This window comes from Podarcis bocagei (assembly GCF_964188305.1).
Source record: "Podarcis bocagei genome assembly, chromosome: 10".
NCBI classification, from domain to species: domain Eukaryota; kingdom Metazoa; phylum Chordata; class Lepidosauria; order Squamata; family Lacertidae; genus Podarcis; species Podarcis bocagei.
Window position 1 is genome coordinate 69,609,016 of NC_138135.1, and position 21,819 is coordinate 69,630,834.

Genomic DNA, 21,819 nt, shown 5'->3' on the forward strand with positions numbered 1-21,819 from the left:
GCGGCCAACGGCCTCGGTCGGGCTGCTGGCCCTCGCAGCAGGCCGTTAGTTGGCGAGGCGGCGGCTCCCTGCTGCTACCTGCCAGCCCCGCTCCAAATGCCAGGAGGGAGCGACGGGAGAGGGGCTGCGAGCAACATGTCCCCCTCTCGGTCCTCCTCGGGCCTGCGTCCCAGAGCCAGACCCCCGCCACTCTTTCCCCCCTCTCTCCCAGAGCCCCCGGCCAAATCTCCCCAGCTCTATTTCCCCCACAAGAGGTAGCAGGTAACAAAGAAAAGAGGGAGGAAGGAAGGAGGAAGGAAGGAAGGAAAGAAGGAAGAAGCAACACCACGACGCCTTACCTGACAGCAACCCGGACGGAGCTCTCGTCTTGGCCGGCCGACATGGCTCAGAGCTGGGAGGCGCGGCGGGCTCGGGAGAAAGAGCGTGTCATTTAATTCGAATTACGCACGGAAACCAAAGGTGAGAAGGGACGAGCGGAGGAGGCGGGAGCCGCTGTTCGGCGGGGAGGCGGCCCGAGGGAGCTGCGCGCCTCACCTCCGGCGCCTCCTCCACCTCCTCGTCTCTCCAGCCATTTTAGGTGACTGGCTGAATGAATAGGTAGCAGCCAAGCAGCAGCGGCGGCGGAGAGGGCTGACACTCCGCCCACCGCGGCTCGTTGCGCTCCCGGCCCCTCGAGGCGGAGCGGCGCTGGGTTTAGCCAGCCCTCCTGCCCTCCCTCCTGGCTCCGGGCCGCTGCCCCTTCGTCAGCCCGCCTCCCCGACCAGCAGTCGCCTCGCTCTGCACCAGGCGCGCGGCTTGGCTGGCTGTCTGTCTCTCTCTGGCTGTGCCCAGGCGGCGGCAGCTTCAGCTTTTCTGCAGCCGCAATGCGTAACCAAGCCCGCCCTCCCCGTTCGCCTCAGCAGCTCGCGGGCCCATCTCGGCCGAGGGCTCCCAGGCGGAGCCGCGCACTTGCCTGCCCGCTCTTGCCGCTCGCGCGCGCTCCGCACGCAGCTGGCAGGGGAGCGAAGAGCGCGCGTTGCTTTCCCCTCAGCTGAAGCGTTTCCTCGGTCCCTGTCGTCGTTCGAGTCGTCATTGTCGCCGGACCCTACATTTTCTAAGAATAACAACTTTATTCTTTGTATCCCATATGAAAACATAATAAAATGTCAAACATTAAAAAACTTTCCTGTACTGTACAGGGTTGCCAAAGGTTGTGTGGGCCTTTATTTCCTTGACACCTGATGGGAGGGTGTTCCACAGGGTGGGTGCCAGTACCAAGAAGGCCCTCTGCCTGGTTCCCTGTAACCTCACTTCTCGCAGTGAGGGAGCCTCCAGAAGGCCCTCGGAGCTGGGCCTCAGTGTCCAGGCAGGATGATGGTGGTGGAGACACTCCTCAGGTACAGTGGTACCTCAGGTTACATACGCTTCAGGTTACAGACTCCGCTAACCCAGAAATAGTACCTCGGGTTAAGAACTTTGCTTCAGGATGAGAACAGAAATCGCGCGGCAGCGGGAGGCCCCATTAGCTAAAGTGGTGTCTCAGGTTAAGAACAGTTTCAGGTTAAGAACGGACCTCCGGAATGAATTAAGTTTGTAACCAGAGGTACCACTGTATATGTTTTGAAGGCACCAGGTGAATGTGATCAGTGAGAGATTAATTCAGAAGCAGTCGTCTCACCTTGTCTCATGGGTGGACCGGCCCTGGTAGAACTACCTGCTAAGCACCGGTGCCTTGAGGGCAGAAGTCCAAGGCAGAATGAGCAAGTTTAACATGTTTTGATATACATGGTATATGCTCAATAAACAGATGACCTGGAAGCAATAAAAATGGCATATTGCATATATAACCAAGCAGGGTACTTCATGGTACTGGATATAAGGCTGCAAAATGGAACTTTGCACTTGTATAAGGGGCATCCAGTTTTGGTTCCTTTCACCTAGCTTTGTAAAGGGTCGTGTTTTCCTGCCCCCCACCAACTCAAGATGTTGTTGAACTGTTGATATATAGAGGCAGATAGGCAGATCAACAAGGTTAGCCATGAGTCCCCAATTAGATGTCTGAGCTCACCAATTCAGCAAATCCAAAGACGTCTCTCAATATTAACTGATTCACATTGTCACTATCAATCTCAGCAAATGTCACCCACTGGGCCAAATTAGTGTTACGACCCCAGAGCATAGCTGTCAACTTTTCCCTTTTCTTGTGAGGAATCCTATTCGGAATAAGGGAATTTCCCTTTTAAAAAGGGAAAGATTGACAGCTATGCCCCAGAGTTCTACAGCAAGCAAGACCCGAACTAAGGGGCTGCATCTGGCTAAGGTTTGTGACACTGAGCCTGGTGCTGGCGATCGGGTCCACTAAATCTAAGATTTGTGTACAGCAACCTCCATCCTGGCCCAGATCTCACAACACCAGGGGGTATAGAGGCAGAACTGGGACCCACACAGGCACCTTTCCCTGGGTGTAAGAAACCAAGCACCTCCCCACGTACCTCACCATTGCACTAGAGCAGGCAGCACACTGTTGGTTTCTGTTTCCCTCACTGAGCAGCTGCTGGTAGTCACAGGACTATGCTTTCATTCCACAGTCCAGATACTGTTGGATTCCCATGGGAAAGGGAGACGGGATGTGACGTTTACTGGTTTCCTGTTTTCCTTGTTCTGTCGTTTCTTTGTTGGAGTTGCTCTCTGCTTCTCACAGAGACAAGATGTATATTTGTATGCTCTCTGCATAGCTTAGAAATAAAGCTTAGCAATGTAGCCATACCTGCCTCATCCTTCTGTTGCGGACTCTGGATATATACTCTGCTGGGCTCAAGCCAAGATGAGCCGTATCAGCTCGGAGGACCGGAGCTGAATTTATCTAACACACACAAGGCAGAAGATCAGGAAGGACAGAAGAAGTGTCTGTCTGCAGTCTTGAGAGTTGGCCCCTTAAGGGCTGCAGTTCTCACAAAAGGTGTGGAGCAGGAGGACAGTGGTCTGGAGGCAGAGGCTCAAATGGCCTCATTCCATCACTAGCCATTGTTGGGGCAGGTTGCTCACTCTGTGGTGCTACAGCATCTGACTTTGCCCACAAACTTATTTGCTAGGACAGGACATTGATGTTGTAGACCTTTGCTGCCAGCCATGGCAGAGCTCAGTGGAGGGAATCTCAGGGGCGGTACTTGCCTGGAGGCAAAGTCCATATATACAAGGTTCAGTCCAGTCCTAAGGTCAGGAATATCTCGGTTCACGTAGTCAGACGATCCAGGGTGGGTCAAGAAAGCCGAGGATCCAAGGTCACAAGCAGCAGCAAGGCCTGGCCAGGAATAATGAATGTTGTTTCCAGCAACTGGCTGAGGCTGAAAACCCTGCTTAAGAAAGCTGGAGCCAGCTGGTTCTCATCAGCAAGAAGGCTGATCAGCAGCAGGTAAAGGAACTTCACCTTCTGCTCCTTCAGGCTGCTGCTCAGCAGGTGAAGTCAACTCCTGGCCCATGACAATTTAGGTCTCCTCCACATAGCCAGGTCAGAAACCAGCCCCAAAAAGGGTTGAAGAAGTATCTACCACTCATGAACCCCAGGAGTTGCAGCGTATGTTACCACCCTTCCTTAAAAGAGAAGACCTAACACTAGCTTATTTTATTTTATAAGTGACTGAATCACTGCAGTCTTTGAGGAGGACAGAATTCTCAAACTTTGACTTTCAGGAGCCATGATGGGCAAAACGCAAAACTAAACGTGATAGCCTTCAAAGGGTGAAATAACTTGTTGACATTTTCAAGAGAGATTAGGCTTCATTGCCACAAGCAATCCCCAAACCTGGTGATTAAATCTTAAATACTTAGGATATTGATGTAAGATATTGCTGCATGCATTCTGACAGGTCCTACTTGTAAAATAAATCTCCTTATGCAGTTCAATCCAGAGCAGTAGTAGGTGGACGTGTCGAGGATTCAAACCTCAATAATGTTCAAACAACTTGGTGACCGAGTATATTGTGGAACACACTAATTTTCAGAATTGAGAAACTTCAGGCTTTGACCTTTGGGAAAGAACAATGCAGTGCTTAAAAGCAACAGAGAAACAGGTGTATCCTGTAGTCTTCATTAGCCATTTCTGAGCAGCAGTTTATATCATATAAATTAGTCATCCTAGTCGTCATTCAATGACTCAATGTAATCCTTTTAGAGCTGATCACCACAAAACCAATGTTCGCTCCAGGATATAGTAAGAGGTAAAGTAGGCAATGCAAGGCAAATTATTTCAAGCTGGTAAAGTCTCATTTTCAACTATGTAGCATACATATATATAATCTTTAAGATGATAACAATGACAGAAATATGCTACTCAGTAACTTTTCAGCTTTAAGTGAGGCTACCGTGAATCCCAAGGGCATGATCATGATATTTATAAATAAAATATTTTTTAAAATGTTACTGAGGAAATGGACTATTACTTCTTTGCATTAAAGGAAAAAGTTGAATGACTGAGAATGCTTCAAAATGACACTTCCATGCTTAAATCCTGATCTAGTTCCCAATAAATTTGAAATTTATTCCTAATCCTAGCTGTAACCACTAAACTAACAAATTACCTAAATTTACTTTGGATACTGATTCTGAAATCAGAAGGCTGTGGGGTTTTTTTTTACTACAGTTCACATGGAACCGTAAAGTTACTTGTACTTTATAGACTTCTAATTAAATGATTTGAGGGTTTTGATCTATGTTTATTTATCTATAAACCTCTTCTGCGTTTTTACAGCTACGATTACCATGCCTGAGCTCAGCAGCTTTTCCTGGCATGTAAACAAATGGGAAAAACTTCAATTCTGATTAAAACCTGCAAATTGGGTTGTTAGCTGTTAAAGGCACAGGAGAAAGAGCTCAGTTCTCTTTGGTTGGTCATATTCACAGAAGTCCACACTATCAGAGTTGCAGAACATGAATCTAAGCCGTACTATTTTAAGAAGTGTGCGCAAAGGGCGGAGACCTAATAAATAAGTGTTTGTAAAGCACTGTGAGAACTTCACACAGAAAGCGTTATGTAAGATCTGCAGTACTGAACACATTAACTTTGGCTACCAGCCTAAATGCACTTGTTCCAGCAAAGCCGTACTGACTTAATGTATTTAGGCACTTAAGAGTTTTCTTAAGGACAATATAATACATTGTATTTGGAAAGAATGTATGCCATTATGAAACACCGTTTCTAAACTGAGGGAAGAAATTATGAAGTTTAAGGGCTCTTCTATACAGAAAGTAAATTGCACAAATTTCAAATAATCTGTTTTCACAGGCACCGCATTTGCTTATCACTTGTTGTACGCAGACCGCATATTATCTCAGGCTCAAGTGCATGCCTTTGTTTGCAGAAAAATCACATTTTTAGCACTCAAATGTTTGATGCTGTGAAAAACACATGTGGCAAATCTAAGAACTGGATGTGTTTGTCAGTAACATTTATGCATGACAATATTCCGGCAGCACCAGCTCCCCCTCTGGTGTAATCCAAGTAGGACTTCATATGTTAAATGGAAAAATGCCCATTTTTGCTGCAACAGAATGACCTGGCTACCCTTCTGATACATGTTTCTGGCTATATTTCTAAACACAAATATTCTTGTGACACCGTAACAGCAACCACAGAACGGCCTGAATTAAATAGGGACCATGTCACTGGGGGAAGTGTTCAACTGAGTTTGCTCCCAGGTTAGCATGCAAAGAAGATTGAGTCTCAAGAGGAGTTGAAAACATTGGCCGCATTAAGATAAATTCAACAGTGTAAATAAGTTTTGATGGAATACTGAATGGTTTAGTTTATGTAAAATATGCAAGGCTTTATGGTATGCAAAATGAACCATGGAAAGAAGAAGGGAAGTCATTGATATTTTGAGGATGTTTAAATAAGTATTCAAAACTGAAAAACAGAAAACTTAATAAAAAATTATATATGTATATATAGTCTCAAGAGGAGTACTCTTAGGCCTGCAGCCACAGTGAGAGGAGGACTGCGGAAAGCACAGTGATTTGCTTTCATTAAAAATAAAATGATTTTTATAAATTGCTTACTATTTTTTAAATGCATTAAATAGTAAGAAAAAGCAGAGACAGTATTTTCCCTTGCTCAGTAAAAAAAAAGACAAAAAAACCTCCTTGGATTGTAAAGTGAACAAAGACATGCATTAGTCCCAAAGACAATTACCCACAAAAAATGATGTAATTTTTGAATTGTGGTACAGTTTTCATTATATATTGTTGTGGCACACTTCAAATATACTATGGAATAGTTTTGCAATAACCTTAGCTCTGTGTTATTTCTCATAGGAATTGGCCAGCGGCAGCTGTTACATCCATAATTTTAAAAGGCTGTAAAAATTAACGCGGTGCTTCTCCAGCTTTTTTCATTGCAGAATAACAGTAGTCACACCCTCTTTGATGCTTGTGCAGATATCAGTACACACCATGTTAGGGCTACACATAAACTTAACCTGGGCAGGACAGGAGTCCTGTTAATGAAAAATGTTGATTCTGGGGTAGAGAGATAACATGTTTTGGACAGAGTTGCATTCTCCTTGAAGGCCAACACTTTTACTCTCCAGTAGTCCTTAGACTTGTTTGCCAACTGGTTTTTTTTCCTAGAAAGGAATTACCTCGCCACAGCAATTCATGCTCAAATCACTAGATTGCTGTAACATGCTTTATTTGGTGCTGCCTTTGAAGCGTTATTCCAATTTATAATTGGTAAAGGTAAAGGACCCCTGGATAGTTAAGTCCAATCAAAGGTGACTATGGGGTTACGGTGCTTAACTTGCTTTTCAGGCCGAGGGAGCCGGCGTTTGTCCACAGACAGCTTTCTGGGTCATGTGGTAGCATGACTAAACCACTTCTGGCACCATGGGACACCGTAACAGAAACCAGAGTGCACAAAAATGCCATTTACCTTCCTGCCACAGTGGTACCTATTTATCTACTTGTACTGGTGTGCTTTCGAACTGCTAGGTTGTCAGGAGCTGGGACAGAGCAATGGGAGCTCACCCCATTGTGGGCATTCGAACCACCAACCTTCCAACTGGCAAGCCCAAGAGACTCAGTGGATTAGACCACAGCGCCACCCACGTCCCCTACAATTGGTATACCATGCTGTTTCCTGATGGTTAACTAGGGCGAGAACATACAGCAGCAATCTAAAACAACAACTCCACTGGCTCCTTGTTGGTCTCTAGGCCCAATTCAGAATGCTGGTGTTGACCCATTCCTTGGAGGTACCCAAAAGACTGCTTCCATTCATATACACCTGCACATTCCACCAGACCAGATTTATACTCAGCACCTGGGTAATGGAAGATTATACAGCAGGGGTGGAGAATCTGTTTCAGCCTGAAGGCCACATTATGTTCTGGGCAACTTTCCAGGGATAACATGCATTTCTTCCTGTCAATAATCCTGTCCTGTTAAGTCCCTCCCACCGCCTTCCTGCCCCAGTGTTGGTTTCATAATGTAGAGTTGTGCCCATGCTCATTAGTAAAATGTGCTATATTCCTCTCACTATCTCCGTCTAATCTACCTCACAGAGCTGTTCTGTGGATAAAGTTGCAAAGGGGGTCATGAACACAGATGATCTCTTAGAAGGGTGGAATATAAATGTAACCAATAAAATAACAAATTATTCAATTCCATCAACACACAGAAATAACTACCTGAGGACCACTCTGTTAACTGTTCAATAACTGAAGCTGACCAGAATAACCTCTTTATTTCAGCTTCTCTACGGAATTGCACCATATTGATTTCTGGGTGTCCCAGCAGTTTCACAACCCAAAGTTTGCCTTGAATGTGCTCTTAACCAACACAGAGAAGTTTTTGCAAAACCCTTGCCTATACCACAAACACCTTTGTTCATCTCCACCCATTGTAGGGTGTGGTTTTTAAAAAATGGCTGGTGAATTCCATATATTTGCAGAGTGCCGGGTGATTCCAGAATGCTAGCCTTCATTAGACTAGCATATAAAATGCTAACCTGCTTCTGTACATAGAGCAATCCACTGTATCTTGTGTGATAGAGCCAGATTTCCCAATATTCTGCTGATTAAAGACAGAAACGCTCCCAGATTTAAAAAAGTCTTGCCATCAGATAAAAGTAAAAAAATGTCTTTATTCCCTGTTGTTGTATTTGAAACATCTGTCTGAAATACAGCTGGGAATATCTATAGATTTTTTCAAAATCCACCTCAACCAAGATGCAAATTCTTGTCTTATACAAGGTTAGAAAACTCCCTCACAGTTTGGAATCAAATGAGATATTTTTGTTGAGGTGAGTTCAAACACTTAAATAGGTCTGGCCCTACCATTGGGCAGAATGAAGTGGAGATCTATGAACTCTAAGCCCATCTGCTGCCCTCATGAGGCCAGTGTTCTATTAAAAAGGTAAAGGTAAAGGACCCCTGACAGTTAAGTCCAGTCGCGAACTACTCTGGGGTTGTGGTGCTCATTTCGCTTTACTGGCCAAGGGAGCCAACATTTGTCCGCAGATTTTCCGGGTCATGTGGCCAGCATGACTAAGCTGATTCTGGTGAAAACAGAGCAGCGCATAGAAATGCCGTTTACCTTCCCGCCAGAGCGGTACCTATTTATCTACTTGCACTTTGACGTGCTTTCGAACTGCTAGGTTGGCAGGAGCTGGGACTGAGCAATGGGAGCTCACCCATTGTGGGGATTCAAACTGCTGACCTTCCGATTGGCAAGCCCAAGGCTCAGTGGTTTAGATTAAAGCTCTACCTGCGTCCCTGGGTGTTCTATTACCAGTGTAAAAATAAGATTCAGCTGCCAATCTAATCAGCTTCAGCATAGGAAATAGGGGGGTATCTTGTCCTTTGCCTTGGGCAGCAAGATGTCAAATGTCCATTTGTTTCAGTGCATAAGATTGCAGGCTTAAATTATTTGCAGCTCAAGTCTGTGCATGTTTACTCTGAAGTCACATTGTGTTCAACAGGATTTATTCCCAATGTAAATACACAGAGGATTGCAGCCTCTCAGAGCAACTGCAGCAATCAAGCTTTGCCTCGCATTCTAGCTGTGAACCGCTTCCAATAAGCTTGGAATCAAAGCCAGAAATGGTTCGCAAGTCCACTGTTTGCTATTGCACTAATACACATCCATTGTTTCACCTATGGTGCAATGCTACAAGATCAGAAACACAGAGCAGTGCATAAGTTAGCTGGTAACTCTTAGCTATGAGTTCCCTTCATTGGTGTTTTATCTGTGGCCTTTACAAAATGTTCTTGCCCGTTTCCCATTTGTCTATCTCTAACCTGTCACTCTGCATGTCTACCTTGTCTGGTAAACACTTTGGATGGGTATTGTCTCTGTAGCTGTTCATTAGCCAATTGGTCCCAGTCCCCTGCTTGGAAATCACAGATGTCTCTGCAATATAAACCATTTTCCAAAAGGCACTCTTCTGCAGGTGGGAAACCACAGTGTAAACAATCAACCATCAGTGATAAGGGAGCCTGGGGCAGGTAAAACTCTGTATCTAGCCAAACAATCCCAACTGCTTTTAAAAATAACATAAACATTTCACAAGGGAATAGCAGAAGCACATGTATTTACAGGCCATGAAGAGCCTAATGACAACTCACTCCTAAATGTTTGATCAATGTTGTACACATCGGCCCACAAATTAAATACTTTCTGTAGGATCCAAACAATGAAGGGCAGGGATGAGTGAAATAGAGAGGTGTCTACTGGGTGGCCGAAAAGATCAGTCTTCTTTTTATTAAGTGGAGCTATCTATGGTAAGTAGGCATGTGAAAAGCACATGCTACTAAAATGCAGATTGTATTAAACTGGGTGGAGTTGCAATGTTCAATACAAAACAGAGGGGTAATTTGACAGAGTAGCAAGGGGGACTTAGAAAGTGTAAGACATTTGCTATAATAATGCATAGCATCACATTGTTCATTAAAATAAAAAAATTCCTTCCAGTAGCACCTTAAAGACCATCTAAGTTAGTTCTTGGTATGAGCTTTCGTGTGCATGCACACTTCTTCAGATACACACTGTCTTAATTGTTCATTAAGACAGTGTTATGTCACATTTCTTGATGGAATGGAGACTGAAGCCATGGCAGGCAGGTCCTGGGGTGAAGTGGTTGTTATCCTGGGAGGGGAGTGGGGGGCTTTTTCTTGCAATATAAGAACCAGAGCAGGGACGCGGGTGGTGCTGTAGGTTAAACCACAGAGCCTAGGACGACTTGAGAAGCAAAAGGTCGGCAGTTCGAATCCCCACGACGGGGTGAGCTCCCGTTGCTTGGTCCCTGCTCCTGCCAACCTAGCAGTTCGAAAGCACGTCAAAGTGCAAGTAGATAAATAGGTACCGCTCCAGCGGGAAGGTAAACAGCGTTTCCGTGCGCTGCTCTTGTTTCGCCAGAAGCGGCTTAGTCATGCTGGCCACATGACCCGGAAGCTGTACGCCAGCTCCCTCAGCCAGTAAAGCAAGATGAGCGCTGCAACCCCAGAGTCGTCCGCGACTGGACCTAATGGTCAGGGGTCCCTTTACCTAAGAACCAGAGCAATGCCAAGTAAATGGTGCAAAAACATTTGCAAAAGCACCTCCATCTTCAAGCTGAAAACAAAGTCTCTATCGGCAGCATGCAGGAACTGAGTCATGCCAAATATACCATCAGTGATGGGCAGAAATTAAATTCAGTTCACATGACCTTGTCTAATTCACTTTCTGAAATAATACGCAAACCTAAACACAGCTGTGCTTTGAAAAACTCGCTTCTCTGAATTTTGCAGTGCCGTTCTCCAGCCATGCGTACAAAAATGCATAGGCTAGGGTAAGAGACACATAAAACGCATGTATTAGTGAAAATAACATACAAAGCTGCATTGTATATGGGGAAATTGCTTTGCAAAAATGTGTATGTTCAGAGAATATTGCACTAAAATGCTAACGAATCTTCATGAGGAGATTTTTAAAAATTCACATACTTATGTGAACTGAACTTACAACTGGAGAAATTAGAAGCTGATAGAAGCCAAAAACTGACAGCGTCAACCATCCCTATAAACAATAAGAAGAAAAAGAAGACATCGGCACATAGTTATAAAGTTTACAATGTTACAGCAGAAATGGAAGATGGAAGGAAAACTTAGGAAGACAGGCTCAAAACTTAGTTTCAAAATTTAGTTTCAAAGAAAGCACACTTTTCCAAGTTGCTTGATCTTCAAGGCAAATGTATTTGCACACATTTAAATAATGTTGGTTTTTAAAATAATAATAATAATAATAATAATAATAATAATAATAATAATAATAATAATAATAATGTTGGTTTTTGACAAGTGCAGTGCTTAGTGTAATAATATAATAAGACACATTAAAAAATCTGGAGCATTAGGAAGACTGCAGTACCAAAAGCAAGTGTTATGTTTGCCAGAGCAACCTCCTTCCACAACAGCAAAGTTAGCAACACACGTAATCCTGAGCTTTGCAGGAAAACATGCACTGGTGTTGTTTGGCAGTTAAGGAAGAGAGAGATTTCCTCATATTACACCCCCTAGAGCCATTTCCCCAAGATAGCAAATTGGCAAACGTTGGCATCTTCTGTATGTGCTGGATCTGACAGAGACCCAAGATTCTATCTGAGTGGGCAGTTTCCTCCCCTCCTACCTGTCAATCACCACCCCTTCTGAAACACAAGATAAAAATGGGGAGGTTTGAGCTTGTCTTCCTTTCTATTTCCTGAAGCCATTTGCTTGTTTACTCCAACCTCAGTGGGTCCTATGCATATTATCTGCTATATATTTTAGAAAGTGGCTTGTCTGTCTGGATGCCTCTTAAGGCCTCATAACCAAATTTTGCAGGAGGTTTCCTGACACTGAGGAGTAGGTTTTCATTTGGATACAGCATTTTGAATCAAACTTTCACAACTGCACCGATTGTTTTTGGTTTCTTAGAATTCCCGAGCAATTCTGGTGTCAGAAATGAGTTTTTCTCTAGTCAAACATACCAACTTTATCTCCAGTCATGTAATATCCTTGAGGTGGAGGTGTCTGAACTGGGCTCCACATGCTGAAATGTTAATAACATTTTATTTCTACATTTTTCAACATGTTTTCGGCTCTGCCGTGGCAAACATACCCCCTTTTAAAAATCAATTGTTAGGTGAGGCCCAAGATCTATCCCTTATGATATATACCAGAAGGAAAAAGGAAAACAAGCGAGCTTTCTTAAAATGTAAAAAAGATTCATTCATATATGAATCAATTAATCAATCTTCCACAAAAGCAAAACAGACCTCCCTCACCATAATTATATAATTAATTCATCACATAATCGCCACCATCTGGCATCTATAATAACATAAATATCCCTAAGCATTTCCAAAATTAAATTCCTTTCTTTAGGAGGATGAATACATACTGTATTTACTCTTTAAAATTATAAATTTCAGTGGAAAGCTAGTTAAGAGCATGCACTTTCTAAGCATTTCAGAGGACAGGTCTGATTATATACAGATTGCTGAATTTTACCCTATTCTTAATTTAGATTTTTATGTACTATGGTCCAGTCAGTGGCGTAGCGTGGGGGGTGCCAGGGGTGCCAGCCGCACCGGGCGCAACATCTGTGGGGGGGCGCGAGTCCAGAGGGAAGGGACAAGTTCCTTCCTCCGCCGGGCTCCCCGCCGCCACCGCCAGCCTTGCGCCCTAGCGCGCCGCGCCCCCCGCCACCGCTGCGGCTGCGCTCCACTCACTGCTCGCAGGAGCAGCCGCTGCAGCAGCGCCGACGCCGCCACCGACGCCTGGCTGGGCACGGGCAGCCTCCGCACCCCGACGCCGACGCCATCCCCTCAGCCCAGCCACAGGCGGCGGCTGCTTCTGCTGACTGGGAGGGAGGAGAGCTCCGAGGGGCCTCGCCGCGCCCTGCGCTCCCCAAAACCCTCCGAGAGGAAGCCGGCGGGCGGGCGAGGGTCTGTACAGTAATGACTTGAAAGTAAGCCCTGCGGTGACCAAGAGTGCTTAAGCCCCATATATAAGTGCGCACGGGATTGCTGTCCGAATACCTCAAACTGAGGCCTGTTGTGTTCCAATGGCGCTTACTCTCGTGCAAGGTAGGGTTAGGATTGCAGCCTGAACGTGCTACACTTCGGCTGGATCGTGGCAAGAAGACTCAACCAGAGTTTGTCCGCTTTAAAGTCGAGGTCTTAGCTGGGAGTACCTGGTGTGTTTGTGTATATAACCTTGTGTCATTAAAAACGAATAGGAACAACTTGCACGCACACCCCTGTCTGTCTGACCAAAGGTGTTTATACGTTACACAATCTCTGTACACAAATGGTCGAGGTGCACACGTGCACGGTTATTCATATGCCACCTTCATGGAGTGAACAGTACAGACGGTATTCACATGTTAACTTTCCAGGAATCTGCAGCTGAACTGTTCAAATCAAGTGTACACTCCGTCGCACAAACACCAAACCCACTGTATCTGTGTTCAGTGCAGCGTGTTCACGTCTTCTGTTTTTCTAGATAGAGGGGTGTGTGTGTAGTTTTGATTCAATCCCCACCAGTGGCGTAGCGTGGGGGGGTGCAGGAGGGGCCGGCCGCACCGGGCGCAACATCTGGGGGTTAGGGGTGGGGGGTGCAAATCCACGGGTTAGGGGGCGCAAATCCACGGGTTAGGGGGCGCAAATTACTTGCCTTGCCCCGGGTGCTGACAACCCACGCTACGCCACTGGGTCCAGTACAGACATAAGGTCCCCTTGCCTGCTCTTTTATTAATGTGTAATACAAGGTGTGACGGGAATGTTCAGTGAATGGTTACAGAAATCAGACAGCGAGAAATATTCTAACATACAATCGGCATCGGAAACCCATGAAATGCTCACCATTGTGTATGGAGATGAAGCTGTAACTCGAAAGACAATGTCTGAGTGATTTAAGCATTTCCGCAAAGGACGGCAAACTATCGAAAATCACCCTTGGTCTGGCAGACTGTCAACAAGCAGAACGGCGGCAAATGTCGACAGAGTTCGTGAGTTATTGATGTAGGATCGGCATCTGTCCATCCGAATGATGGCAGAAGATTTGCCTATTCCAGGTGAAATTGTTACTGAGGTTACTGAGTTGTCCCACCCTCCATATTCTCTCTATCTGGCCCTGCCAGGTTTCTTTCTTTTTCCAAAACTGAAATCTGCACTGGAAGGACACAGATTTTCCAACATTTTGCATGTCCAAGCTGCTGTGATGAGGGAACTGAAAGCAGTACAAAAAGAGGACTTCTCCAGAAGTTTCCAGCAGTTCTACGAACGTTGTCAATGGTGTATTGTATCATAGGGGGCCTACTTTGAAGGTATGTATGTTCGAATATTTCTCACTGTCCAATTTCTGTGACCATTCACCGAACTTTCCGGTCACACCTTGTAGATTTAGCATGTAGTCGTAGCTGGATCCTAAGAAAAATGAACGGAAGGAAAGGATGTATTGGCTCTGTTTTTCGTTACCTCTTGCTTAAGCGCTGGAAGATGTCTTTGTACAATGCAGGGCAGTGATGAGTCAGGGACTGGGTTACAGTATGAGAAGGATGAATAAAAGAAGGTACAAGCTGTAGCACACTGGGCCTCGTAAAGGTCTTGTGCAAAGCCTCCATCAAGAATCTGCACAAATGGAGGAGCTTTTCTCCCTCCCACAGCACTCTTATCCAAGTAAAAGGGCATTTCCTCTAATGGAAACACATATTTGGACCCAACCCATTGATAACATAAAGAGCTGGAACTACTTCCTATGTATTTGCTCACTGGTATCCCTTTCAACAGTACTGTAGGGCAGATCGATATTATAAGCCTTGCATTTCAAGAGACGAGACTGCAAAACAGGGGCACAGATGTTGACCTTGCCATTTAAGCAGACGCACTGCAAACATTCTGCAGAGCTGAAAATGACATGGCCTTGAAATGTAATTTGAAAGCTGCATTATAGAAATATCAGTCGATCAAATGTTCATTTAAAGAATCGTCATTAAAGAAAGTGCAAAACATAAAATCATACAAAACTACTGTCTCAGAAGAAGCAGCTAGGGAAGATGACAACTTAGGAACTAACAATTGTAACAGGTCTAAAAGATATTACAGCATTCAGATTTTTATTATTATTATTAAAATTTGTATACCACCCTATACTCGCAGATCGCAGGGCAGTTCACAACACAAAACTACAATATAAAGAACACATAATACTTAATAAAAACAAGAACAAAACAAAACCAATCCAGTGGTACCTTGGGTTAAGAACTTAATTCGTTCTGGAGGTCCGTTCTTAACCTGAAACTATTCTTAACCTGAGGTACCACTTTAGCTAATGGGGCCTCCCACTGCCACTGTGCGATTTCTGTTCTCATCCTGAAGCAAAGTTCTTAACCCGAGGTACTATTTCTGGGTTACAGAGTCTGTAACCTGAAGCGTATGTAACCTGAAGCGTCTGTAACCCGAGGTACCACTGTAATCCCCCTTTCCACAGCACATTTAAAAGAGCATTGGATGTCAATCAGCCAAAGGCCTGGTTAAAGAGGAACATCTTCACTTGGTGCCTGAAGGTGTATAATGAAGGCGCCAGGCGAACGTCCCTGGGGAGAGCATTCCACAGACAGGGAGCCACTGCAGAGAAGGCCCGTTCTCATGTTGTCACACTTCGGACCTCTTGTGGAGAAGGCACACGAAGAACGGCCTCAGAAGATGATCTCAGGATCTAGGTAGGTTCATGTGGAGTTACATTGCTACCTGTTTAGTACCATATTTATTAGACCTCCTCAAGGAAGATATTTAAAGGGTTCTCTAAGGAACAAACAGGAAACTGTCTCATAAGGGGACAACCTATGCATTCTCTAACCCAGGCTTCCTCAACCTTGGCCCTCCAGATGTTTTTGGCCTACAACTCCCATGATCCCTAGCTAGCAGGACCAGTGGTCAGGGAGGATAGGAATTGTAGTCTCAAAACATCTGGAGGGCCGAGGTTGAGGAAGCCTGGTCTAACCCCTTGATAAAATCTGCAGTCGGAAAACACATGGGAGACTGTTTCAAGCTCTACATCGGGAGAGAGAGAGGCAGTGGCGTAGCGTGGGGGGTGCAGGGGGGGCCGGCCGCACCGGGCGCAACATCTGGGGTTAGGGCAAATCCACGGGTTAGGGGGCGCAAATCCACGGGTTAGGGGGCGCAAATTACTTGCCTTGCCCCGGGTGCTGACAACCCACGCTACGCCACTGGAGAGAGGGTAGATCTGAAGACCTCAAAGTGATCTTGGATTCCAGCTCCCATCTGCCCTGGCCAGTATGGCTAATAGTTAGGGATGATAGGAATTGTAGTCCAACAACATAGGGAGAACCAGAGTTTCCCCAATCTCGCTCTAAATAGTTGCAAAGGCAGCACCTATCATTGAAGAGAATTTCAGCAAATCTGCTGTCTAGGATCTTGTAGGTAAGCTACAAACACTTAAAAACCCAACCAAGAATTGTAGACAAAATGGAAACATATCTGAAAGCAAATTACAGGCTCCTTCCCTTTTTTTACTTTTTCTTTTTAAAGACTCACAATTCGAGCAATTTTTTATTATTTTTTATGAAGGAGCAGACAGTACTGCGGATAATTTTTAAGGAGCCATATTGCAGTCGCTAAACTCTGCCAGAGAGGTTTGTGAGCCATTTCTCAGGGATGTCTCTTTTTGTACTAAGTTTCATGAAACACTTTATTCATGCCTTAGGAGAAGGGCTATTGACAAACAAGAAGGGAGTTCACAGAAGGCCAAGAGGGAGGCAACCTTGCAAGGCTGATGAATGGATCAGTCAACAAGCAGACTCGGCAAGGATGATGGATGGTTATGTGGGGGAAGAAAACAAAATCCTAAGTAAACACACATAACTTGGCTAAGAAACAAATTAAGCAGATTGTGACAGATGCCTAGAAATATTTGGATGGTGAAAACAAGGCTGGAGGTAAATTATTTAGGGTGGAGGTTATGGTATAATTATAACTAATAGGACAAAAGGAAAAGGGGGTGGTGGAATTACTAAACACCACTAAAAAGATTCTCAATCATGAGCTCTTGGAGCACATGAAAAAGCATTTTGGGAGGCATTCAGAGTAATAAAGAAAGTCTGCAGCTAGTTGGCACTTGGGAATAATCAACTAATGCTGGAGTAGGGATAGCAGAGTCACGTGCAAGAGAAAACTGTGCTCCTAAACCTTTTATAGTTGTATTGGAAAGGGAGTTTCAGCAAAGGCAGCCTGCATGGCAAATGCCCTCTTCTAGGCAAAATCCCCCAGGCTTTTAAAGGAGCAGGACTCAATTTGCCATCTAGGTCAGAGATAATTAACCCTAAAAAGGGAGAGCAGGAGCCTTGAAGGGACCCATTACCTGGTCAGCAGGCAGGTTACCTGGCCACAAACTATGGTGAGCTGTATTGTGCATATACTATGTTTGCATGTATAGCTACAAATTGGCAATCTGTGTCCGCTTTTTTGATAACGCGTTGTTTACATGCATGACGTGGACACGTCGAACGGCGTGCACACATTGCCACGGGATATTGAGGGAGGACAGCCCCCTCCTTGAAAATTTAAGGGGGGCCACAGCCCCTTGCCCCCCATTGGCACCCTTCAACCTGTGGCAGATAGTGTTGGTAGGTGTGTGATTTTAAGCAACACACACACACTATCTGGCAAAGCAAGCACATATATCATTTTACTTGCAATTACATGTCTCAGCCATTCATTTATAAAGTCTATATACCATTTTTTTAATGCAGAAGCGCCATTTCAGACTGCAGTAGACAACAGTGGGAAACAAAGAGATCTCGAAAGGTGAAGCTAAATTCTCAGCAAAGTTTCTTGGACACATTTACTATTATTATTATTCAAAACTATAGAATCATAGAATCATAGAATCATAGAGTTGGAAGAGACCACAAGGGCCATCGAGTCCAACCCCCTGCCAAGCAGGAAACACCATCAGAGCACTCCTGACATATGGTTGTCAAGCCTCTGCTTAAAGACCTCCAAAGAAGGAGACTCCACCACACTCCTTGGCAGCAAATTCCACTGTCCAACAGCTCTTACTGTCAGGAAGTTCTTCCTAATGTTTAGGTGGAATCTTCTTTCTTGTAGTTTGGATCCATTGCTCCGTGTCCGCTTCTCTGGAGCAGCAGAAAACAACCTTTCTCCCTCCTCTATGTGACATCCTTTTATATATTTGAACATGGCTATCATATCACCCCTTAACCTTCTCTTCTCCAGGCTAAACATGCCCAGCTCCCTTAGCCGTTCCTCATAAGGCATCGTTTCCAGGCCTTTGACCATTTTGGTTGCCCTCTTCTGGACACGTTCCAGTTTGTCAGTGTCCTTCTTGAATTGTGGTGCCCAGAACTGGACACAGTACTCCAGGTGAGGTCTGACCAGAGCAGAATACAGTGGCACTATTACTTCCCTTGATCTAGATGCTATACTCCTATTGATGAGGCCCAGAATTGCATTGGCTTTTTTCGCTGCCGCGTCACACTGTTGGCTCATGTCAAGTTTGTGGTCAACCAAGACTCCTAGATCCTTTTCACATGTACTGCTCTCAAGCCAGGTGTCACCCATCTTGTATTTGTGCCTCTCATTTTTTTTGCCCAAGTGCAATACTTTACATTTCTCCCTGTTAAAATTCATCTTGTTTGTTTTGGCCCAGTTTTCTAATCTGTCAAGGTCGTTTTGAAGTGTGATCCTGTCCTCTGGGGTGTTAGCCACCCCTCCCAGTTTGGTGTCATCTGCAAATTTGATCAGGATGCCCTTGAGTCCATCATCCAAGTCGTTGATAAAGATGTTGAATAAGACCGGGCCCAAGACAGAACCCTGTGGCACCCCACTAGTCACTCTTCTCCAGGATGAAGAGGAACCATTGATGAGCACCCTTTGGGTTCGGTCAGTCAGCCAGTTACAAATCCACTGAGTGGTAGCATAGTCAAGACCGCATTTTACCAGCTTCTTTACAAGAATATCATGGGGCACCTTGTCAAATGCCTTACTGAAATCAAGGTAGGCTATATCCACTGAGTTCCCTTCATCTACCAGGCTTGTAATTCTGTCAAAAAACGAGATCAGGTTAGTCTGACATGACTTATTTTTCAGAAATCCATGCTGACTATTGGTGATCACAGCATTCCTTTCTAGGTGTTCACAGACTGTTTTCTTAATGATCTGCTCCAGAATCTTCCCTGGTATTGATGTCAGACTGACTGGGCGGTAATTATTTGGGTCCTCTCTTTTCCCCTTTTTGAAAATAGGGACAACATTTGCCCTCCTCCAGTCTGCCGGGACTTCGCCTGTTCTCCAGGAATTCTCAAAGATGACTGCCAGTGGTTCTGAGATCACATCTGCCAGTTCTTTTAATACTCTTGGATGCAGTTCATCTGGCCCTGGAGACTTGAATACATCTAAACTAGCCAAGTATTCTTGTACTATCTCCTTAGTTATTCTGGGCTGTGTTTCCTTTGCTGAATCATTTGCTCCAAATTCTTCAGGTCGGGCATTGTTTTCTTTATCGGAGAAGACTGAGGCAAAGAAGGCATTGAGGAGTTCAGCCCTTTCTGTGTCCCTTGTTTGCATTTCACCATCTTCTCCTCTGAGTGACCCCACTGTTTCTTTGTTCTTCCTTTTGCTACGAACATACCCATAAAAGCCTTTTTTGTTGCTTTTAACCTCTCTAGCAAGCCGGAGTTCATTCTGTGCTTTAGCTTTTCTGACTTTGTGTCTACACGTGCTGGCTATTTGTTTGAATTCCTCTTTGGTGGTTTTCCCCCTTTTCCATTTTTTGTACACATCCTTTTTAAATCTTAACTCAGTTAAAAGTTCTTTAGATAGCCACCCTGGCTTCTTTAGGCACCTTCCATGTTTCCGTCTCATTGGTATTGCCTGACGTTGTGCTTTTACTATCTCCCTCTTAACAAACTCCCAGCCATCATGAACTCCCTTTCCTTTTAGTATTACTGTCCATGGGATCTCCCCCAGCACTTCCCTAAGTTTTATGAAGTCGGCTTTCTTAAAGTCAAGAAATTGAGTCCTAGTATGCTTGGCTGCTCCTTTCCGCTGTATAGTAAACTTCAGAAGAGCATGATCACTCGCGCCTAATGATCCTTCCACTTCTACCCCACTAACCAGCTCATCAACATTGGTTAGGACCAGATCTAAAATGGCTGTTCCTCTTGTTGCTTCTCCCACTTTCTGGACAATGAAGTTGTCTGCAAGGCCAGTGAGGAATCTGTTTGACCTTATGCTCTTGGCTGAGTTTGACATCCAACAAATATCCGGGTAATTGAAGTCCCCCATTACTACTATCTCCCTTCCTTTTGCATGCTTGGCCATCTGTTCCAGGAAGGCATCATCTATGTCCTCCGTTTGGCTATAACAAGGCATATTATCCAAAAACATATCATCCTTGTACCCCCCCCCCCATTTTTCCTCCCTCCCCCCACCCTCCCACACAAAACCCACCCACCCCCACCCCACCCCCTGACTTCCCTCAGTTCCAGTCTTTGGTTTCTCTAAGAATGCTGTTTTCTGCATGTTACAAAGCTGTATAGATCCTCAAACTATTTAGCTGATTATTATCAATAAAAAGTTTGTGAATGTTTATTCAAAACCTGCCAAGGAGTCCAGTTCGCTTTGTTGCGTCTTCAGATACTTTGTAAAGGGTTTCCATTCATCCTTTTTTTATATATAAAATTTTTATTGGTTTTACAAAACATTTTTATAGACACATACAAACAAATAAGCAAACAAACAAACATGTATAATTTCATATCCTTTTTTTTCGTAAACCTTATTTCGTCGACTTCCCCAAACCTCCCCTTTCTACATCCCAATTTCCAAAATTATTTCAGCAAATCCTAACACTTGATTTTATCTGATTTATCCCTTATTATTTTCTTTTACTTAATCTTTTACAGCTGTAAACCCCTTTCCCCCGACATTTTAGCTTTCATTAATTTTACAATGTTTCTTAAGATAAGTTTTAAATTTCTTCCAGTCTTCTTCCGCCGTCTCTTTCCCCTGGTCACGGATTCTGCCAGTCATTTCAGCCAATCCCATATAGTCTATCACCTTCATTTGCCATTCTTCCAGAGTGGGTAGATCTTGAGTCTTCCAATGCTTTGCAATAAGTACTCTTGCTGCTGTGGTGGCGTACATAAAAAAGATTCTATCTTTCTTTGACACCAATTGGCCGACAATGCCCAAGAGAAAGGCCTCTGGTTTCTTAGGGAAAGTACATTTAAGCACCTTTTTCATTTTGTTATATATCATTTCCCAGAAAGCCTTAATCTTCGGGCACGTCCACCAAAGGTGATAAAAAGTACCTTCAGTTTCTTTGCATTTCCAACACTTATCGGGCAAATGGTAGATTTTTGCTAGCTTGACTGGGGTCATGTACCACCTGTAGATCATTTTCATAATATTTTCCTTTAAGGCATTACATGCCGTAAATTTTATACCGGTGGTCCACAACTGTTCCCAGTCAGCAAACATAATGTTGGGTTTCCATTCATCCTTAAAGTCACAGTTATCCTTGTCCTGTAGCTTATATGTCAGTTTTGCCAGTTCTGCATAGTCCGTCAATTTTTCTTGCCATGATTCTTTAGTTGGGGTTTCTTCAGTCTTCCATCCTTGTGCTACCAGAACTCTTGCGGCCATTGTCACATATATGAAGATGTTTTTCACCTTTTTTGGCATGTCTTTCCCTACAATCCCCAACAAAAATGCCTTGGGTTTTTTTAACAAATGTTAAATGGAACATTTTCTTCAATTCGTTGTAAATCATTTCCCAAAAA

At 44.3% G+C, this 21,819-nt stretch overlaps 1 protein-coding gene across 9 annotated transcripts in view; it reads right to left on the reverse strand.

Moving 5' to 3' along the window:
* The window catches only part of KIF21A (kinesin family member 21A), a 96,583-nt gene extending 95,632 nt beyond the window's left edge, over positions 1-951 (reverse strand). For 7 of the 9 annotated variants that reach the window (XM_081211403.1, XM_081211401.1, XM_081211400.1 and 4 more), the window contains exon 1: positions 339-951. In XM_081211403.1, coding sequence (XP_081067529.1) covers positions 339-382 — 44 coding nt within the window. In that variant the 5' untranslated portion in view covers positions 383-951. The remainder of the gene's footprint in view (positions 1-338) is intronic. The other 2 variants (XM_081211406.1, XM_081211407.1) reach the window with 1 other exon arrangement.
* Between the last annotated feature and the right edge of the window lie 20,868 nt (positions 952-21,819).